The sequence below is a fragment of the Rhincodon typus genome, chromosome 13 (assembly GCF_021869965.1).
Source record: "Rhincodon typus isolate 14 chromosome 13, sRhiTyp1.1, whole genome shotgun sequence".
Taxonomy (NCBI): Eukaryota; Metazoa; Chordata; class Chondrichthyes; order Orectolobiformes; family Rhincodontidae; genus Rhincodon; species Rhincodon typus.
This window is the reverse complement of record NC_063344.1, coordinates 30,163,323-30,186,743: the sequence shown is the minus strand read 5'-3', so window position 1 is coordinate 30,186,743 and position 23,421 is coordinate 30,163,323. Positions and strand designations below refer to the sequence as shown.

Here is a 23,421-nt window from a genome sequence, read left to right as displayed (position 1 = left end):
CTTTTGCAGAGCAGCAAACATGAATAATAAAGGGAGAACAGTTGTTTTCCTTTTTTCTGCCAGTTTTAAAGTCCATAGCTTACTTTCTAAGGTCCATAATCCACAATGTATCTTCTATGTCCAACAAATTGTTAGTAATAATCAAGTTGATAAAATTATCTCTTTAATGCAGACAGGAGGCTGGAATATCACAGGTCCCTGGGATAAAGACAACTTCATGGAAGTGCTAAAAGCAGTTTCTGGGACTTACAGAGCGGTTCCTTTTTTCACTGTCTATGTTAGCGCAGATTCCAAAAGTTCCAACAGCAATGTCATTCAGGTATGTAAGGCTAATGTGTGAAACTATTCAAAGTTACTCATTATGTAAAATGTGTAAATATTCAGAACAGATGTGGCAACTCAAATTTGTCCAACCATTAAATGCTGTGAACCACTAACAGCAGTAGAATTGTATTCAACCATATTATTTGCAACCTCATGACTCAGCATGTATTTTATTCTGCCTTTACCTTCTAGCCAATAGATTAAGTCTGGATCACTGAGGAGTGTAGAGGAACATGTTAGGAGTACCAACAGATGTAGGTAAAAGTAGGGTCCCAACCTTGCGAAAATTCATCACAAGACTTCATGCTTACTAAACAATTGAAGTAGCATTTTGTAGACAGAGTTAAACAATCCCATGGCCAATGGATCAGATCAAAGGTCTGCAGTCATGCAACAAATGGTAGTGGGGAAATAATTAGTGGAAGCAGAAGGCTCCATATACATCCCTAACCTCTATGACTATGGACTCCAGCATATGTCTGCAAAAACCAGGCTGAAGGAATGACTCAGCCCCACTGGATGAATCTTTGGTTATGTGCCCTGACATTATTCTAATTGTACCACTGAAGAATTGGTGGAAACTTTCCCACCTTCATTTGGAATGAGTAGAGAAAGTTGAGAAAGTATGGTGAGAATGAAAAAAAATCAGAATCTTGATATCAGGAAAAGTTTAGCGATTTTTCTTAATGGTGGCTTCAGAATCTCACTACTGAATGGTGATTTACCTTATTTATATTTATATTATCTCACTATTAGCCCAACTTGCCTTATTTCTATGCCACTTCCAATTCTCCTACCCTGAGAAACTAATGTGTGAAAATTCCTAACTCTGAGTGGGTACCTGACAGCTGCAGCTCACCAAATGCATATAATAGCCATCAATTGACTTTGTATACAGCACAACGTATGCTCCACGTTCAACATCCTCCTCAAACCTTCATCCACACAAGCCAGCATTAGTAAACCACCAGCCTCTCGATATCATTGCAACTGGACTTGGACTAACTCTCACACTAATTCACACTTTCAACATTTGAATTTGGAGCTCATGGACACCTTTGCTTTGCATGGTTCTGCCAGGTCACTTTGCATAGTGAGGCACATGCATCTCATGCAACTACACAGGATGAGGCTTATGGCAGTTAGCTGGCTTTCTTAGCACTTGCTGTCTTTGCATTTACTTGCAGTCTACCAGCCACTGTGACTTCCACTTATTTTTTAGCACATTTGTACAAGAATTAGCTTGTCACAGTGGGGAGCACTGAACAGTGAGCGGGATGGACGTTTGTTCTGGCATTGGGCCATGTCATGTCACACCGGCAGTCTGTACCAGCAGCTTACACAACAAACAAACTGCATGTGCTTCAAACAAATGGCCCTTGTGAAAGTTCAAGGGGGGGCAGTAATTAGTGGTGTCACAGGGGACTACAGTCAAAAGGTACAGTGACACTCAGTTGAGGGATGCATCTAATTCCATTCTAGAGGACTGGCCACTGTCATTTAGGTACCCAACCCTACCAAAGATCAAGGATCTGTGTCCTTGCAGTCTGGGTATTGGGCCCCAGTCTGTCCTGCAAGTCAAGTGAAACCAGTCCAGGGATTACAGGTGAGTCATTCAGGGTGCTGTGACAATGAGTCCAGAGGATGGGCAATGCTCAGTTGAGGCTGTCCTGCTAAATTACTGTTAGTCTCAGGGTCTTGGGGAATAATAATCATGGGGATTATCAGGGTGCAATCTGTCCACAGAGTCCTCTTGAATATGGGACAGTCACATCTGGGAATGGAGGTTATTGGATTAGATTGCTAAGGAAATGATTAAAGTGAAAGGAAGCAATTCAAGATAGAAGGTGGAATCTCATAGAGCATGGAAGGGCACTGACAGCTTCAGGAAGGAGGACTGCCACATCATGATCAGTCTGAGTCATCATCACTTTGGCCTCTTCATTGGGAGAGTGGTCAACAAGTGCACAGGAATTCACAAAATTATGGTCCCAACAAAACTGAGGAGGCTGAAAGGTCATCAAGGAACATGAAGGATGGGATGTGAACATCCTGATTCTTAGCTTGCAACTCACTCACAAGAACATGACATTGGAGCCTTGTCATGTTGGATTAGAAATCAACGGTGCAGTAACTGGACAAAATGGCTAACACTATATGCAAGGTTGGAAGTCTACGTTACAATTTATCTTGTCAAGGGCAGCGTGAAACCACACACAAGTTGCACTGTAGCAACTCACCAAGTCTTCTTCAACAGCGAGTTCTGAATATGTGACCTCTGACATCAAGTAATACAAAGGCAAGAGATGAATGTGAACGCCACTAACTGCAAGACCAGGTACAAGTCGCACAACATCCTGACTTCGAAATGTATCATTGTTCCCTCGTCCTTTGGGTCAAACACCTGGAACTGTCTCCTCAAAAGTTAAAAATGGTGACTGTCACCTTGAGGGAAGTTGGGGTAGATAATTGATAGACTGCCCATATGCCATGAATGCCGTAACAGCAAACATTGTGGCTTTTATTTTCTCTTTTAGGTTGATCAGTCAGGCTTATTTCTTCCATCTCGTGATTACTACCTAAACAAAACAGCCAATGAAAAGGTAATGTGTTACAGCAAATTTATTTCTATTCCCTTTCTCTTGTTTTTCTTAAAGATTTTTTGGACAGGGAAAGGAAGAGGTGGATGCAAGGTGTTGTAAAAAGTATTTTCATTTACTTTTAAATGTTTAAATATGTATCTGAACATATGTCTAACCATATTGATGTGACTATGTGCTTGACATGCAGTTTTTAGTTGCTTTCCAGCAACCAAATTCAATGAGATTTATTTTACAATGTATATACAAATGAATGGGAAGCTTTTAAAAGAGCCTTATCTTTATTAGGGGTTCTTTCTTTCCATTTGGTATGCATATAAACAAGTTGCATACAGATAATTTTAAAAAATGGTCTAAGTTTGGATTTGTAAAATTCAGTAGTAGCATTTTGGATGAACTCCTTATTCGAACAATTGATCTTCAAAATACATCTTACTATGAAGTAGTAAAGAAAAAGCTAAAAGCAGACTTAATAATCTCACTGTACCATTTAGAAATCCCAGTAAGTGGTAAGGAAATTACTACTAGGAGTTATAAAAAATGACATTATGAGCCTGATTTTTATATGTAGACATTGACACTATGCATCAGACCAAGATAAAATGGAAATCAGCTTCTGCAAAATTACTCTTATTTTGGACCCTCTTAACATTGGAGGCTGGAACAGATGATGATTGGTCTACCACCTCTTCTGAGTCAGTTTGTTATTTTTTCAGAGATAGGAGAGCTGTTTGAACTAAAGTACTGTGATTGTGAGCTGAGAATTATCTTGATACTGCTCCTGATCTACTGTTCTACATTTCATCAGATAGGCAGCAGAAATGTTTCAACTGAGTTGCTGGTAAATAATGACACTGGGGCAAGGACAATTCAGAGAAAATTATTTGCCCAGGTTTCTCCACCTCCAGGCTATTCACTAAACAAAATACAGTTTTTTAAATGTCCCCATTTCCCTTCAGATCCCTTGTGTTTGATGCACTTTATCTTGTGTACCTTGAGGGAATTGCTTTCTCAATTGTTTTGCAGGTACTGCATGCATATCTGGACTATATGGTTGAACTGGGTGTACTTCTGGGAGGAGAGCGTAATTCAACATACACTCAAATGCAGGAAGTTTTGGAGTTTGAAACTATCCTTGCAAATATCACGGTTCCCCAGGATGAGCGTCGAGATGAAGAGAAAATATACCACAAAATGACCATTGCAGATTTACAGGTACCAAAATGCAATAAATTCAAACTGAATTGGACATTTTCTTTATTACATTGCTGAACAACAATAAGTTAGAAATCTAAGAAACAATTACATCCAATTGAAAGGATAAAACTACTGGAAAAACCCATGATTGAAACACGATTCTATAATTTTTTACAAACAAAAACAAGAATTGCTGGAGAAACTCAGCAGGTATGGCAGCATCTGTGGAGATAAAGCAGAATTAACATTTCGCATCCAGTGACACTTCTTCAGAACTTTAGTGTGACACAGAGTACAATGAAATTATTATTCTGCATTTTGTCATACAAAAGGTTCATATTAGTTGTATTAAACTAATAATGCTATGTCACGTCTTCCAATTATTTGTGTTTTTGGCAATGGAACTTTCTAATCTTTAGATTTTAAAGAAAGTTCTTGAATGCTACAACTTGGAATAAAATGTGAAACAGTGATGGTTCCAATTATAATATTCTGTCTGAAGGAAACTTAGTTTCCAGTGTCCACCTTTAGCCAGTCATTTTCTGCTACAAAATTTCATAGATTCTGAGCCATTTGGTGTGATTTCTTTGTGAAGAGTGTTTATTGCCTTGTTCAGTCTTATATCACTCATTCAACAACCTCAGTATCCCAGCTGTCCCTTACTTACATATGCTCAAAGACAGTTAAAACCTACCACCTCTTTCTTTTAACATCAAATATAACATTAACAGATCTTAACAATGTGATTGACAAGACGTTAACACACTGTATGACTGACTACAGAATGTTGATGGTATTTGTTGCCACCACAAATTGGTTAGAGACTCCATAATATATTCTGACATGCTCTGGAAATTCTCTGGCTAACAGGCCAATGACTTCAGCAATTGCTGGTGTCCAGAAGGTGTCTTTCTTTTACTGGCTGAACCGCAGTGGTCTGCATCTTGTTTCCTCATGAGGCACATGAGAGAGTTCTTCAGTTAACCCATTCCTTATCTTTCCTTGCCACTTCCATTTGTACTGTTTGATGAGCCCATAATGGAATCCCTCAAACTTGGTACATAAGTCAAATTCTGGAGCTTGGCAGAGTAGCATCAGTGAAAAGTTATCTATGTTAGCTTGTATGACTCCAGTAACTGAGTTGAAAATTAATTTTTAATCTATCAGGGCATTTATTGCCCATCTCCAATTGCTTGTGAGAATGTGATAGCGAACACCTACTTGAACTTCTGCAATTCCTGTGATGTAGGCACACCTGAAGTGTTTTTACATAGGGAGTGGAAGGATCTTGACCCAGCAATGATGCTGTGAGACTGAAATTGAAAACTGCAAGGTTCACTCATGCCCTCAGATCTGTCCTGTTAGTTAAATAAGAGATAGAAGGAGTTTAAGAAATTATTAAAAAGAATGATTCTCTGTATACGTATGTCAGATTGTTACATTTACTGTTCTATTGAGCAACTGTCTCAATTTTGACATCATCCTTCAGATGTTAGCGAGGAGGACTTCACAAACTTCACTTTGTGGATGACTGCTGCATGATGGCTCATTCACACGGGCCATCTAAAAGACACTTAACCTTCTCAACATCTCTTATATGATGCTTGTCCTGTTCTTAAACATCACCAAAATGATGATCCTGTAGCAACCTTCCCCAGGACAGTTGAACATTCTTGTACACCATCTACATAGATGAGTTGGTTCTGACGTATGTGTATCACTTCCGATGTAAAGTCCAGCATGCCGTCAACTGTGCCAATGCTGCCTTCTTTCAAGTTGTGATAATTTGACAATGAAGGAAGTCAACAAAGGTCCTGTTCTGTAAGGCTTTTGTGTTGTTGACTCTTTGTTACAACAAGACCCAGACCATCTACTGACAGATCCTTGAGAGCTTCCACCAGTGGTACTTGCATTGAATCTTGGCAATTAAATGAAAAAACCTGCAGACCAAAATGAGTGTCCTCCATGAAGCTGCAAATACCAGTGTTGAATCCCTGATCCTGAAGAACCAACTTTGATGGACATTCCATTGCTTTTGAATGCCTGAGAAACCACCTTTCTCAGCACTTTCTCTTTGCCTAGTTCTTGTTGGCCAGTGCTTAAAGGATGGCTGAAGGAAGATGCAAAAAGATAAACTCATGTTCACCCTAAAGCATTGGCACCATTAACTGGTTGGAGAAAACAGTTAACTGCTCAGCGTTGCATCTCCTGTTCATTTAAGATGCAAGCTATTTTGAGAATCAGTGATGACAATGAAGTGCAATACTGACAATAGTTGAAGGAGAAACAAGCCAACCCAGGACTGTGAACTCCATTTCCCCACAAAACAACATGCCCCTTCTACGAGATTTGACTGCATTGTACTGCATTGTATTAATTGAAATAAAATAAGTAGTCATTAAACCAATGAATGGTTTCAGGTGAATTTGTTGTTATCTCTAGTAAACTCACTTGTCTTTAGACCAACTTAAGTTAAATGAAAGAAAACCTGCTAAAATTTGATATCACTTTTCAATTATGGATTTCCTTGTATTTCTTCTTCTCAGAATTTAGCACCTGCCATTGACTGGTTGGATTATTTATCATTTGGACTGGCACCAGTGGACCTGAATGAAACAGAATCAGTAGTTGTCTATGCCAAGGAATATCTGCAGATGGTGTCTGATCTTATTAATAATACTGACAAGAGGTAATTGCAGATAGATTGTTAGTTTGTAGACAGTGCTTTGGTAATTATTATTCATACACAAGGGAATGAAATTGAAGAGAACAGAAATTAAGAAAGTAGTTGCATACTTAATTATTAATAAATAAATGTCCCTAGATTACATTTTGAAAGTCGAAGCTTGCTGTGTAAAATAAAAACCGAAAGAACTGCAGATGCTGTAAATCAGGAACAAAAACAGAAGTTGCTGGGAAAGCTCAGCAGGTCTGGCAGCATCTGTGGAGAAAAATTCAGAGTTAACGTTTCAGGTCTGAACTCAGTTCTGAGGAAGGGTCACCGGACCCGAAACGTTAACCCTGATATTTTCTCCACAGATGCTGCCAGACCTGCAGAGCTTTTCCAGCAATTTCTGTTTTTGTTCTTGCTATGTAAAATATCTTCCAATCAGTACCACTTGGCTTCGCGCACCCTCCCCAAAAAGAAATTCAGCTTTCATTAAGATTAAGACCCTTATTTTTAACTATAATTGGATTTTGGGGCTGGGTAGTCGAGGAGAATAAACTCAACTGCTTATTTATCATACTGCAATTAAGATACAGAAGTCATGATTTGACTGAATAGTGGAGCAGACTCAAAGGGGTGAATGACCTATTCATGTTTCCATGATACTATTGGCAGGAATAAATGAGACAAATATAAAATGCAGCAAGTGCTTAATGAAGGTGAGTAAAAGGGTCAGATTTGAAAAGAAGGGAACTGTGAGCTCAGAACTGCCTTGGAAGGGCATTACATACAATAGAACACTGATCCTAATGACCTGCATGCCTGCAAACGATAGACCCATTTCATACAGCTTCAGTCACCCCATTTGTTATGATGAAACAAATAGCTCTAGTTTTTCCTTCTCTCTGTGGATGTGCCAGTTGGCAGAATTTACAGATCTTAGCCAGTTAAAATTTGCATAATGACATCATAGAACTCTGACTTGAATATATTCATCAAGCAACATCTGAGTCAAAATACTGTTTGACAGAACAGGGCAGCAAGTCAATCTTTTGGTTAAATGTAATTTCTCACCTGCCATGTTGGCCACTGAAACTTGCAAAGGCACATGCCTTCAAAATGTGTGTATCCTTTAGTAATGGTACCGAAATTTCAGCAAATTATAGCGCAAGTCACTTGTCATTGCATGTACCACGCATAATTTGCTGGATGTTTGCACTTAAAATTAACCCCCCCAACCCATTAACATAAATAATGATACCAATTTTGTTGAATTTACTTCTGTCATTGACATTTCCACTTAGATCAGTAAAGAATGGCACTGGAACAGTATTGTTTCATGGTCCTAATGTTATTAGAATAATAATCCAGGCACCCGGACTAATGCTTCAAAGAACTAACTTTAAATCCCACACTCACAGTTAAATCCATTTCATCAGTAAATTTGGAATAAAATGCTAGTCTCATTAATATTGATCATCAAACCACCAGATTGTTGTAAAACTCCATCTAATTCACTGCTGCCCTTCAAGAGAAGAAATTTGCTGTCCTAAACTGCAAGTGACCCCAGACTTGAAGCAATCTGCTTGACACTTAACTCCCCTTTGAAATAGCTTAGCAAGCCACTCGGTTGTATGATGTGCACCAACACTTACTCAGGGACATGGAGGGATGGACAATAATTTATGGCCTTGCCAGAAACACTCAGTTGCCAAGAATGATTTTGTGAAAGAAGTATTCTGTTGTCCAGCACAGTAGCCAAGGGGAACATCTTAGTTACTTGTTTTAAAAACCTCATGAAATCTTAAAACTCAACTAAGTTTAAAAAGAAAACAATTTTAATAATCAGCAATGTTCTGATTTTACCCCAACTTGTAATATGATTGTATATGATTTGAGCTTGTGTGCTAAATGTGTTTTACAATGGGTAGTGAAAACTGCATGCAATTGAGAAGACAATCGTAATTGTGATGGGTTACCTGTTAGGCTAAGATAATCATGGGTTCTTGATAAATTATTTGTTTAGTTAGCCTATGGTTTCAGTACAGATTTAAGTCTGATTAAATTCAACCTGGACACTCTGCTCGTACAGTTTCAACCTATCTCTACATTATCAGGTTTGAACTTTGCTATTGATTTGTTATAGTTAAAAAAAAATTGTCGTTGCATTATGAGTTAGGCCTGCTACTTTCTATATGTTTCAGATATTAGCCATGTTACTCCCAATCAGCCGTTACATTCCCTATGGCATCTTCTAATTGTTTTTCCAAAAAATTATGGCATAAATTTGCCACAGCACTTTCGGGAGACACAATTTATGCCATTTGCAGCAATATACTTGAAATATATAAAATTCTGAGGGTGCAGATGCAGACAGAATATTTTCCCTTATGGGGGAATGTAGAACGAGTGAGCTCATTTTCAAAGAAGGGACCTCCCACTTAAGATGGAGATTAGAAGAAATTTGTTCCCTCAGAGGATTGTTAGTGTTTAGAAATATCTCTCCTGTGAACAGTGAAGGGCAGGTCACTGAAGATACTTAAGGCAGAGGTAATGGAGGATAGGTAGGAAAGACAGCATCAAATTAGCTTTATCTTACTGAGTGTCAGGGTAAACATGAGGAGCTGAATGGTCTATTCCTGCTATTGCCATTTTTTCTAAACTACGTGGCTGCATAATTGGTGTCCTGATGCATTTCCTAGGATTGACTTCTGATGTAGGATGCTAATGCAGGCAGAAAAAGTAGTTAGAGGGTAAGTTGGCATGCAGTGGCTTATGTTTCTACATCAAACCTGTGCAATGGTGTCTGGGTTTTAGAGTAAATCAGAGTGACCATTTATAATTACTAAAATATGTACATTCAGCAAACTTCAGGATCCTTGATGTGATACTTTATAAAAGATACTGTATCCCAGTAAATATTAGACAAGCTAGGAATGAGCAGATTTTTTTTGTGATTTTTAAACACTTATCCAACCTTTTGCATAACAGCAGTGAGATGGGAAGAGATGATGGCAGTTAAGATTGAGGCTGAAGTCCAGAAAGCTTTTCAACTTGTTGGTGAGAGATAGTAGGAACTGCAGATGTTGGAGAATCTGAGATAACAAGGTGTAGAGCTGGATGAACACAGCAGGCCGAGCAGCATCAGAGGAGCAGGAAAGCTGACATTTTGGGCCTAGGCCCTTCTTCAGAAATGGGGGAGGGGAAGGGGATTCTGAAATAAATAGGGAGAGAGGGGGAGGCGGATAGAAGATGGATAAAGGAGAAGATAGGTGGAGAGGAGACAGACAGGTCAACCCTGCCTCTTTGACCTGTCTGTCTCCTCTCCACCTATCTTCTCGTATATCCATCTTCTATCCACCTCCCCCTCTCTCCCTATTTATTTCAGAATCCCCTTCCCCTCGCCCATTTCTGAAGAAGGGTCTAGGCCCGAAATGTCAGCTTTCCTGCTCCTCTGATGCTGCTCGGCCTGCTGTGTTCATCCAGCTCTACACCTTGATGGTGTCATATTTGAACTCTGACCTGTGTCACTTTTCTGTTTCTAACCCTGTGGTATTTTCTGGAGTGAGATGCTCAGTTAATTTTCATGAGCTCATCGGTCCAGTTACTTTTAAACTTAGACTTCAATGGAGAGAGGACAATGTAAGGTTAATCATAGCTGCCATGTGTCATATACTAATGATACATCTGTCAATTTTATTTTTCCTTTAATCCTCAAGAATCTGGTCTGTTCATTACTTCTAATTATAAATGTTGATGATAAACAGAGTTAATTGCAGTTTAACAGCCTATAAAGAATCTGTCTATACTTTTTTTTGTAGATGGCTGACATTTTTATATTATGGTTCCAACTGAAGTGCACTTTTTTGTAGCATTTTAGTTGTTTCTTAATTTTCATCTGCAAATAACTTCCTTTCTTGAGTTTTCCAGTAAATAGATAATTAATCTCATAACAAACACTGTGCAATAAATAAATATGAATTGTATTCTGTATATTTAAATGATATGTCTGTTTAAGTTCCTTATTAAGGAAAATAGTAAAGGAGTCCTGCGAAATTTGAGTTTTACATTAATAAAACAGAACTGAAATAAACAATTATGCTTCAAGTTAGATATTTAAATAATACCTGTATTTTTCATGCACTTTTAGAAAATTAGTATTTTAGTAAATTAGATGCAATATGGAACAATGTATCTAAAATCAAATGATAAAATATTTAACAATATAAATGTTTTAAATCGCATAGCATTTTGAACAATTACATGATATGGAATTTAGTACAGAAGACAGCATCCAACTTGGATCAGCGGTTTGAAAATGCACAGGAAAAGCTTTTGGAAACTCTCTATGGTACAAAGAAGGTGAGATTAATAATTTAGCTGGATAGTTGGTTTTGCATCAAGCCAGAACGCAAGATTAAATGTTTGAAATATGAGAAGGAAAGTTTACGTTCATAGTTATTGTGGTCTAATGTCCCAAGAACTGGTCAATTGAACTTGTTTCTCATTTTCATCCTTTTGAAATGTAAGCAGTTATACTTTGACATAATATTTGCTGTTCCACTGTTTACACTAAATTACATGGCCGTTTCACTGTTTGTAACAAATATAATCATCTTTTTGAAGTATAATTTTTGGTCCTTGCTTGACTGTTTGGTGTAGATGTTCTTTCCAACTTTTCAACAGGCATGCAGCTCCCTGTAATAGATTAAACATAATGCCAAATTGTAATCACAGTCTCAATTTTATATATGATGTGGAGGTGCCAGTGTTGGACTGGGGTGGACAAGGTCAGAAATCAGAACGACACCAGGTTTTAGTCCAACAGATTTGTTTGAAATCTCACGCTTTTGGAGTATTGCCCTTTCATCAGATGAGGTGACAAAGGCACAACGCTCCAAAACCTTGTGATTTCAAATAAACCCATTGGACCATAACCTAGTGTCATCTGATTTCTGAATCAGTTTTACACATTAGATTAACTACTGGTAAATAAAAGGAAATTAGAAGACAATTATAACAATACAAAAAGCAGACAAGCATTCAGCTCCTGCACCAATATTAGATATTGAAAGAACATGACTCTATTTGATCCCAGGGCAGAAGTCACCATCAAACTGTTGGTTTGGTTATTCTAAGTTCTCTGACAACTAGATAACCTTCCAATAGTTAAATGTTTTAGAACATGTGCATAGTCTTTGGATAGTCTGATGTTTTTCCAACAGTTGGATGGTCTTCACTGCTGGTTGTGCCATAAACTCCAGTGTTGTTGGGTTTTCAACCCCTCCCCTCAACTGTAGCAGGAATCTCACAGTATAATGATGACTTTGGCAACAGGATATTTTCTGCCATTTTCTTAAGAACTTAAGTTTTAAGTATCAGCAAGGTGTAGTGAAAACTTGAGATTTAGTGGCAAGGAGAGCTATTCATTGGTCAAACCCACTATCAGTGGATATGCTGCATCTGTGGGTGGCCTATTAAAGACCCTTGTGGTCAAACAGCAAGGCTGGGCTTCTCTGCCAAGTACTCCACTACTTGAGGTTGCTATATTCTTTGGAGAGGTGAATGGCCACTGACTCAAACCAGCCTCAATGATCAGTGATACCTCCCTGCACATTCTCCTTCAGACCATAAAGGAATGTTGCGAGATATTCCCAATAACCATATTTCCAATATCGTCAAATCCTGCTAATTCATGGTTTTTTAATTACATGTTATGTTTCCATTAGACATACATTGGGATGTATTCTTTTTAAAGGGTGTTTTCTTGATCTTTCTTTACACTGTTGACAATTCACATGAGATAAAGTTACATTAGTAACAGTCACTGGTAACTGATCCTGCAACTGATTTCCAAGTATGATCCTGCAAAATGAGTGCTGGCTATTCAATTATGGAAATTTTGTAAACAACTTCAATAGCATGCACTCCTAACCAAATGTATGCAAATCTAGGTGTTGAATTGGGATAGGCCAACATTTATAAGCACCTTAAAAGCATTATATATGTACAAGAAGTTGATATTGTTAAGCAGCCAGCTCCTTTGCAATGGTGCCATTCTAAACAAGATAGTGCAAAAAGACAACCTGATATATTGACAAATTATTTAGGGAATACATTTGAGATCCATATGCAGTAGGGAATTACTTTTTGGTTACTATTTGGCTATGTTACAATGTATGTGGTCTCTAATTAACAACTAATCTGTTCCAAATGTGCCCAAGATTAATTATAAATCATGATTTTCAAATGTGTTGTCATTCATTTTGAATGCAGTTTCTTATGCAGTGTCTGCTGACATCTGCAACTACTTATACACACTTGCTGGGAAGTTTCATATATGTGAGTAATTAATCAGTGTTTGTAATTGTTCACATTTCAAGTTTACATAAATATTGTTCGATTGTGAACATTATCACCATCAGCACATCATGCAGAGGCATCTAGGATAACACTCAAAATTGACCAGAATTCTCCCAAATCTACTCTTTACATTCCAAAATTTTGAAGGATGCGATAGACCACCCACATACTACTTCAGAAAGCAGACTGAGTCTATTATTAAATTGAACATTAGTTTATTTATGCAACTAAAGAAATGACTTGTCCATTAGAAAGTTGATTGAAATCGAAAACTATTCATAATAATCTATTGCAAATTTAGCTATTTCTCAAGCAAATACTATTTGGAGAACTAAGCTACGAAGTGCGCCATGTTATTATTGTTCCCTTTGTTCTTAACATGTAAAACATTCCCATCAGTTGCCTTGTTTTGTCTGCTGGATATAGAGCCTACAAATTCTCTAGAGATAATGTGCTGTATTTCATGTTATGTCTGATCCAGCCATAAAAGTTTTTGGATTATGATACTATGGGGCACTTGCCTGCTGCTGCTTAGAAAGAATTAAAGCTGCAATGTTTTAAATGGGATGTCATAGCAGAAATACATGCATAGCTCAATTTTAACCAAGTGCCTTTTAATATCTTTTCAAGCTTTATGTCATGGATATTAGCTTAATTACAATGTTGACTATGAATACAAATGTCTGTTTAAAGTGCCATCATACGCTTGGTGGAAAGTTACTCGAATTTTTAGAGACCATATGACCTTATTTGGTTTCGAATAGAATGTGTAGGAAAAATTAAATAATCAGAATTGAAAATAAATCCTAAATGCTAGACATCTGTTAAATTTCTGTCGTTCATGTTTCTCAGTATTTCTTTGCTTACATTGTAAATTGCTTAGGGGTAATCCATGAGAGGCCATTTTGTGAGAAACCTGCCTCTGGTGACTTCCTGAATGTTACTGAAGGAAAGCCTTGTTGTAATTTCTGGCAAGGGGACTCAAATGCCTGTTTTAGTCACTTTAGTGAAAAACAAAACCTAAGTTAAAAGCCATACTAAATATCCAATTTTTGTTACTAAAATTAGTGGACAGCAACTTCTTACTTACGATATTGACTCACAACAGTAATACAGTGACAACCATGTTAATGTAGAAATTGACAGATTGCAATGAACACCATTGTAGAGTTACTTGGAAACAAAATATTTCGGAAAAGTTGGTAAATTGGTTCAAAAGGAAGACCAGTCTGAATCAATCTGTGTCACTAGAAGATATCAACATTGTTTTATAATTACATTAAATGGCACAATTGCATTTTTGTAGGAATTGGTTCAGATATTATATATTTCACGTGCATTTCAGGTTCTGTTCAATAAATACATTAATGCATCACATACATTATAAAACCTGATCTCTTTCAGTCCTGTACTCCTCGATGGCAGACTTGCATTGGAAATACAGATGACACTCTAGGATTTGCCTTGGGAGCATTATTTGTGAAAGTTACATTTGATAAAGATAGCAAAATAATAGTAAGTATTCTTATGTTTCAAGCTTGATTAACATTCATTGTCAAAGATTTTCTCTGCGCTAAAGGAACATAAATACTTCTTTGTGAAATCTTTTTGTTTTTATTACATATAGCAAATAGTAAATTATCCATCAAATAAACATCATCAACATTATAGAACAATTTTGAGGAGGGCAAAAAAGTGCATTATAATGTGTAAGAATTTATAGCTGTTGTTTTATCCCATAAATGTGAGCTTTTTTTCTTTCTAGGTTGATGTTTTATAATGACAAAGGTGAAAAACAAAATTAAGAACTTTCCTCTCATTAAGGAGGCATCAGGCCGATCCACATTCAGCAAGCAGTTCTAAAACAATCATCATTCTAACTAAAATAATGTGCAACATTCTTTTAAAGACAGGTCCATTCTCCATATTTCCTGATGTCATTGGATCCTTTTAAACAAATATCTAAAATCAGATTTGTATCTTCATCAAAATTGGCCGGTACTTTCTTAGTCCATTTCCTATCAGTGTACCAAGTTTTGTTGATTATTTTTTGAGATACATTGTTTACAAACTGGACTGATGAACAAATAAGTGAAAACAATACCTTCCCCACCCTTAGTGGCAAAGACAACAGATCTATGACTCCCACATAGTTGATAATTTGCAGTTTATATGGATTGGTGGCAAAATGTAAAATGTACAAATTATGGGACTTATTTTTCCCAAGAACCAGCATAGAATAGCAAGTGATCCCACCTTGTGGCTTGTATTTTTGTAAAATACTATACTTCTAAATATTATTTACAATCATTAGTTATTATTTATTAAATATATTTTGGACCAGGGAATTAAATCAGACATAAATGGAATATTTCAATATGTAAACTTTTAGGGAAGGCAACCACCTGGTGATATTATTGCTGGACTGTTAATTCAGAGACCTAGGTAATGTTCTGGGGACTCAGGTTCAAATCCCACTTCATCAAGAACCTTTACATGTTCATGTACAACAAGATCTACTGCATTAATCTTACTAAACCTCTCTGTAACACCAAAAAACACAATCAAGTTAGTTAAATACGATTGCCAATTTAATAAACATCTGAATTAAATGATGATCACGAATCCATTGTCGATTGTAGGAAAATCCTATCTGGTTCACTAATGTCCTTTTAGGGAAGAAAATTGCTATCGTTGCCTGGTCTGGCCTACATGTGACTCCAGACCCACAGCAATGTGGTTGACTCTTAACTGCCGTTTGGGCAATTAGGGATGGGCATAAAATGCTGATAGCCAATGATGCCCGCATCCTATGAATGAATAAAAAAAACAGTTTTGCACTACAAGGTTGATGAGCACACTGCAGCTGTGATTCTTGCACTTAATATGGGCCAAGTAGTGCCATGACTTTGCAGTAGACAGATTGTACTGTATTGATGCTAATTAAAGCAATATTTAGGTTTAAATTAGCATTGTAAACTGACTGAACTAGGATTAACCCAAATAGCTGTGAGCTATTTAAACTTTCAGCTTTAGTACAAGTTAGATACAGAGTTGGTGTTAGATGACTGGAGAATTGCAAATTCTATATGGATCAAGAAATTGTGCAAACCTAAACCCAGCAACTGTAGACCAGTTAGTTTAACACGAGTATTAAGAAAGTTTTTAAATGATTATCCAAGATAAAGTTAACAATCACTTGGACAAATGCAGATTAATTAAAGAAAGCCATAACAGATTTATTGAAGGCAATCATATTTAACTAACTTAATTGTGTTTTTGGTGTTACAGAGAGGTTTAGTAAGATTAATGCAGTGAATCTTGTTGTGCATGAAAATGTGAAGGTTCTTGATGAAATACCACATAACAGGATTATCAGCCAAATTAGAGCTGCTGGATTGAAAGGGACATGGATAGCATGGACACAAAATTGTCAGAAACAAATCAATGATGAACAGCTATTTTCTGGTCTGGAGGAAGGGGGTATGCAGTGGGGATCCCCAAGGGACAATGTTAGGATTACACTGCTTTTCCTGATCTATACTAATGACCTAGGTTTGTGTGGAGCAACATTTCGAAATTTGCAGATGGCTTAGAATGTGGAAACATTGTGAACAGTGAATACCGATAGATTTTAAGAGGACATAGATTGATGGAGACTTACCAGATAAAAAGTGCAAAGTGAGAATATTTTGGGAGGAAGAATGTGAAGAATATGAAGTTACAAGTCAACTTTACAAAAGACTACTCAGATTTAGTTGGAGTGTTGTGAAAATTTCTAGGCACCATAATTTGGGAAGAATGTGAAGGCTTTAGAGAGAGTGCAAAAAAGTTTATGAAAATGATTCTGGAGATGAGGGACTTTAGTTGCATGGATGGATTGATAAGTGATTTGATAGAGTTCAAAATGATGAGGGATTTGGACAGAATAGGAAAAGAGAAACTGTTCCCATTGGTGGAAGAGGCAAGAAATTAGGGTGAATTTCAAAAGGTTTCCCACGCCCTGTTTTGTACCGGCATGGCCCATGTTTAATGGAAATGGATAATTAGCTGAAAAAAAAACATTGCAAAGCTATACAGCAAGGGTGGAAGGGAAGGGAAGTGGGATTAGCTGAGCTATTTTTGCAGAGAGCCAGCACAGATAAATGGCTGAATGGCCTCCTGTACTTTAATTTGATTCTACAATTTAGCCTGAAGTACAACTTACAGCTGTTGTCTTTCTAATTTGATATCCAGGCAGAAGAAATGATTAACGAAATTCGAACAGCATTTAAAGATGGTTTGGACAAGCTTACATGGATGGATGATAAAACTCGACAAGCAGCTAAGGAAAAGGTTCATGTTTCTCAAATTGTTGAATTTCGCTAGATAATTCAGTATTTTGAAATGCAAACTTATTACAGTGTAATTGATAGCCTAGTGCAATGTTTGATAGTGCTCCCATGAAGCATGTTGAAGCATGTCTTATAATGTTAAAGGGGACTATATATAAATACAATTGTTTTCATTAAGCGTTTGCACTTATGCTGCTTTAATGATACTCTTGTGCTGGTGGTTGGATGAGATCCACTGGTGAGATGTGAAAACCAAACTCTTTGTTATTTTTAACATTCTGTGACACAGAATTGTTGAAAACAGATTTATTGGTGAACAAATTGATGCAGTAGCTACCTCTCCTAGATGCCCCTTGCCAAGTTCCCATGGAACCGTTTTAAATGAACTAAACTTCAGTACGTCCAAATCCCACAAGGTATTCTTGCGTATGCACCAAAGACAAATTGAACCAAAACATACAAGGTATACCTGCTATCAACTGAGACCTGAAGTTATTATTTTATCAGAGAGATGGATGCATAGTAGTAATATCACGGGATTAATATTCCAGAGTCCAAGACTAATTTTCTGAGAACACACACTTTCAGATCCCACTGTTGCTGCTGGTGGAATTTACATTCAATTGCTCAATATGGAATACAAAGTTGGTATCAGTCATGGTAACAGCCATTAATCTTAGTTGACTGCAATTCGCACATCCCATGAAAAATGGAGGAATGTTGGCCTTAAAGACAGTATAAGATTCTGAGGACCAGATATGGGATTTCCTTTAGGTATTCCTCTGTTTATCATTATTATAGAGGAAGTCAATAAAGGATGTGAAGAAGATGCACTCTTCAAGATATCATCCCTCCCCAGGAAATGTACAGGGCACATAACCTTAGTGGAGAGGTCAGTTTAAAAAGTATATCACCAGAGAGGGAATCGTTAGCTTTACCAGCTACTGTATGAAGGGTGAAGGTCATATCTGAACTCTGATCAAGTCACAGGCAGACTGTGATATTGACTGTGCTGCCACCAGAATGTGTATCGATAATTCAGATAGCTGGAAAATGTATCCAATTCAGGAACACAAAAAGGGAGGCAATTCAGTTTTATGGTGTTTCTAAGTTTCCCAATGTGAAAGAAGCATAGGCGGCACCCAATTACTATGTAAGTTCCTATCGTTAACTCTCTTCTTGAATAAAAGGGGTGATAACTCATGAATGTCCAGATTGTTTGTGACAAGTAAAAACAGCCTCCACATTAATGCAGGATTTTTAGGATGCATGTATGGTGCATTCATCCTGCCAGACAGCTACAAAGGGATAAAAGTCCTCCATTCCTAGGATGTAGGCACTGGTGGCAAGGTCAGCTGATTTCTAATTACCCCTGAGAAGGTGTGGTAAGCCAATTTGTTGAATGTGTACAGTTCAAGTGATAAATTTTCAGCCAAAGCACTGTTGGGTATGGAGATCAGGACTTTGATCCATTGGCAGTAAATTATGTTTTCACATGTGATTATCTTTTCACATGGAGTCCAAGAATAGATCCTTGGAGAATTTGAGGTAATTGTGCAGGAAGAATGGCCACTTCTGGTGATTCCCTGGATGGACCCTTTTCTCTTAGTGTAAATTTGGCATTCTTACATTTGTGTTGATGACTGCAAAACAAAAAGTTTTGCCAAAACTTCTCTAATTGGAGCAATGTACTGAGGATATTTTGTGCTTTTTGTTTCTTTTAAACATTCATTGATGAGGGTATCACTGGCTAGGTAAGCACTTATTGCCGATCCCTAATTGCTCTGGAAAAAGTGATGGGGTGTAGCCTTCTTGAACTGCTGTAGTTCTTGGGATGTAGGGATACCCACAATGCTTTTAAGAAAGGGAGTTCCAGGATTTTGATCCAGTGAAAGTAAAGGAACATCAATATACTTACAAGTTAGGATGGTATGAGGCTTGGAGGTGAAGTCACAGGTGGTTTTCCCATGCATCTGTAGGGCTTGTCATTCAACCTGGTAAATGTTTCCGGTTTGAGGAGCTTTGGTGAATTATTACAGTACACCTTTTGACTGATACACACTGAGTGTCGGTGGTGAAGGGAGTGAATGATTAAGGTGGTGGGATGAGGTATCAATCAAGCAGGCCACTTTGATCTGGATGGTGTCAAGCTTTTTTACAGTTGTTGGAGTTGCACACATCCTGGAAAGTGGAAAGCTTTCATCACACTCCTGATTTGTGTCTTATAGATAGTAGACATGCTTTGATAAACAGGAGGTGAGTTACTCAGCATAAAATACTTAGCTTCTGACATGCTGTTGTAGCCATGATATTTATATGGCTGGTCCAGTTTAGTTTGTGGTCAATGGTAACCCCAGGATGTTGACTGTTGGGATTTAGTGATGATAATGATATTGAAAATGAAGGGGAGATGATTATATTTTCTCTCGTTGAAGAAAGTCATTGCCTTTACTTGTGTTGTGCCAAACTTCCATCCATTTATCGGCCCAAGTCTGGATATTGTCCATATGGACACATACTGTTTCAGTATCTGAAGAGCTGCAATTGGTGCTGCATATTATGCGATCATGAGTGAACATCTCCAATCTTGACCTTATGATGGAGTTTGGCCTTTGATGAAATAGCTGAAAATGGTTGGGCCTAGGCGCTACCCTAAGGAATTCCTGCAGAGATCTCCTAGGCTAGGATAATTGATCACCAACAACCATAACCATCTTCCTTTGTGCTAGATAAGACTTCAATCAGCAGAAAGTTTCCCCTGACTCATTGATACCAAATTTGCTCAGGCTTCTAAATGCCACACTCAATCAAGTGCTGCCGTGATGTCAAGGGCAATAATTCTCATCTCACCTCTGGATTTTAGCTTCTTTGTCTATGTTTGGACCAAGGCTGCAGTAAGGTCAGGAGTCAACTAGCTATGGCAAAACCCAAATTGAATGTTAGTAAGCAGGTTATGCCTTTACAAATTTGCTTAATAACAAATTGATGACCCCTTTTATTACTTGGCTGATGACACAGAATAGACTGATAGGGTGATAATTAGCCAGGTTGGATTTGTAATGAAAACAAAGTTGCTGGAAAAGCTCAGCAGGTCTAGCAGCATCTGTGAAGGAGAAAACAGAGTTAATGTTTCGGGTCCGGTGACCCTTCCTCAGAACTAAGTGGAAGGGTCACCGGACCCGAAACAGATGCTGCCAGACCTGCTGAGCTTTTCCAGCAACTTTGTTTTTATTCCTGATTAACAGTATCCACAGTTCTTTTGGTTTTTATTTTGGATTTGTAATGCCTTTGTGCACAGGTCATACCCGGGCAATGTTTCCACATTGTTGGGCAGATGTGAGTGTTGTAGCTGTACTGGAACAGCTTGGCTAGGGACATGGCTAAATCTTGAAAATAAGTCTTCAGGACTGTTGCCAGGTGCTCACAGGGCCCATAGCCTTTGGTATATCCAGCGCCTAGAGCCATTTGGGGGCCATGATGGATCATCCAGTCAACACCTCTGACTCAAGACGGATGCAAATGCTTCACCATTGTCTGTTGCATTGATGCATAGCTCCTCCATGACTGAAGAAGGGATAGTCATGGAGTCTCCTTCTTCTTCAGTTATTTAAACGTGCATCACTATTCACAACTGGATGTCACAGAACTGCAGTGCTTCGGTCTGATCCATTGGTTGTGGGATCACCTACCTCCTGTGTATCACAAGCTACTTCCACTGTTTGCCATGCAAGTAGTCCTGTGTTGTAACTTCACTGGGTATAAACCCTGATTTTTATGCAGTCCTGGTGGTGCTCCTGGCATGCCCATCTGCACTCTTCATTGAACTAGTGTTGATATTCAGCTTGATGGTAACAGCAGAGTGGAAAATGTGCCAGGCATGTGGAGGAGGTAGATGTAGATGGTCATCTGTGGCAGGTTGTCTATGTTTGAACTGATCCCATGTGATTTCATGGGGTTTGGAGTCGATATTGAAGAATCCACGGCTGACTCCATCCCATTTATTTAGCTATGGATCACCATTTCTGGTGAATGAACCATTTCTGGGATGTTGTCTGTACAGTTTCATGAGTATAACTGTACGGTTGTTGCTTGATGAGTCTGTGGGACAGCCTTTCCAATTTTAGCACAAAGATGTTTGGTAAGAAAGTCTTTGCAGGGTCAGCAGATGTGTTTGCTGTTGTCATTTCTGGTACGTACATCAATGTCAGGTGGTCTGTTCCATTTCGTTCCTTTCTTTAGACTTCGTAGCAGTTTGAGACAACTGAGTGGCTTGCTAGGCCATTTCAGGGGGCAACTGAGAGTCGTCCACTTTGCTGTGGGTCATGACTCTTGTGTAAGCCAGAAATGGTAAGTTTCCATCACTGATGTTCATAGAATAGAATCCTACAGTGTAGAAACAGGCCCTTCGGCCCAACAAGTCCACACCGACCCTCACAGGGTCCCACCCAGACCCATCCCCATAGGTGGAAGGCCATTACTGAATCAGATAGGCTTTTATGACAGTGGTTAAATGGTCAACATTAGGCTAGCTTTTAATTCTAGATTTTATTGAATTTAAATTTCACCCTTACCACAGTGGGTAGGATTTGAACTCATGTTCCAGAATGTTGTGAAGAGTCATCCTGGACTCAAAACGCTAACTCTGTTTCTCACTCCACAAATGTTGTCAGACCCACTGAGTTTCAGTTTGTTCCCCAGAACATTAGTCTGAGACACTGGATTACTAATCCAGTGAAATTATCACGATGGGACTGTGTACCTACAATTTACTGCACCACGTGAAACGCTCGGAGAAATTTACACATACTATACAAGTAGGGGTTTTGTAATTTATTCAGTGAAAATTGGCTGGCATTTAGATCAGGCCCCACTGAAATGGCACTCTGTTAACTTAGCCTTCTCTTGCCTTTGTGGGTTGCAATTCAAGCTTTGCGCAACTTCCTGGATAGTTGTTTTCTTCTTCCACTACTTCAGTCTAATTCACGTTATTTCTATTCCAAGGCAACGCTCCTTTACAAGGTAAAAGTTACGTAAAACACATTCTACAATAAAGCTGAATTTTTTGTCCAGATTGGTAAATATAAACTTCTGTGTTCATACACATCGTTGCACCTACATATTTCAGTGTGGGATATTCAACACACACTTTGTTTGGGAAAAGAAAATTAATGTAGATGTAAATAGGTTGAATGGAAACCCTTTTAATTCATAAAGATGGACAGCTCTATGTCCATTTGGCCACAATTATTTCTGTATTTCAAGTATTTATTTAATTAATGCATATTGTTTCTTTTCTTTCTCTCTTATTAGGCTGATGCCATTTATGACATGATTGGTTTTCCAGATTTCATTTTAGATACAAAGGAGCTGGATGAAGTTTACGATGGGGTGAGTAAACCCATTCTCAAAGACTGGGATTCTGAATCATCTTTTATTGTTGGTACTATGTGATTTTTGCTTAGCATTAGTCTGTCTCCAAAACATTTGAATTTGTTCACAAAATTTGGTTTCTCCTTAAATAATTGAAACAGTAATTTTGTTTCAATTTAATTTCCCTGACTAAAATAGTCAAAGGCTGTTGGGGTTAAAAAGTTTGGAACCAATATAATGTTTCTCTAAGATTTAAAATGTGTTATATAGTAGTTATTGTTTAGTTAACACTTTCCATCTTAAATAATGGTTCAAAATTGATTAAAATTTGTAAACGTAAGTGATCACACAAACTACAAATACAAAGAACCTTTTGAAAATTATCACATAATTACCTGTTTCCACCATTGTGACTTGACAATGTTTTTAAATCACAACTATCAAAATATACAATTTAAAAGACTGTCAGAAAATTATATACGAAATGAACCTTTCTACTTAATTGTTATCAGTGTGATAAAGAATGTGAATTTGCATTTATGCATATTAAATTAACTTAGGATAT

At 37.8% G+C, this 23,421-nt stretch overlaps 1 protein-coding gene across 3 annotated transcripts in view; it reads left to right on the top strand.

Moving 5' to 3' along the window:
- Positions 1-23,421, top strand: part of LOC109932882 (endothelin-converting enzyme 2-like) — a 153,417-nt gene that overhangs the window by 123,853 nt on the left and 6,143 nt on the right. For all 3 annotated transcript variants that reach the window (XM_048604271.1, XM_048604273.1, XM_048604272.1), the window contains exons 6-13: positions 173-319; positions 2,862-2,927; positions 3,951-4,139; positions 6,668-6,810; positions 11,037-11,151; positions 14,557-14,667; positions 17,389-17,487; positions 22,797-22,874. In XM_048604271.1, coding sequence (XP_048460228.1) covers positions 173-319; positions 2,862-2,927; positions 3,951-4,139; positions 6,668-6,810; positions 11,037-11,151; positions 14,557-14,667; positions 17,389-17,487; positions 22,797-22,874 — 948 coding nt within the window. The remainder of the gene's footprint in view (positions 1-172; positions 320-2,861; positions 2,928-3,950; positions 4,140-6,667; positions 6,811-11,036; positions 11,152-14,556; positions 14,668-17,388; positions 17,488-22,796; positions 22,875-23,421) is intronic.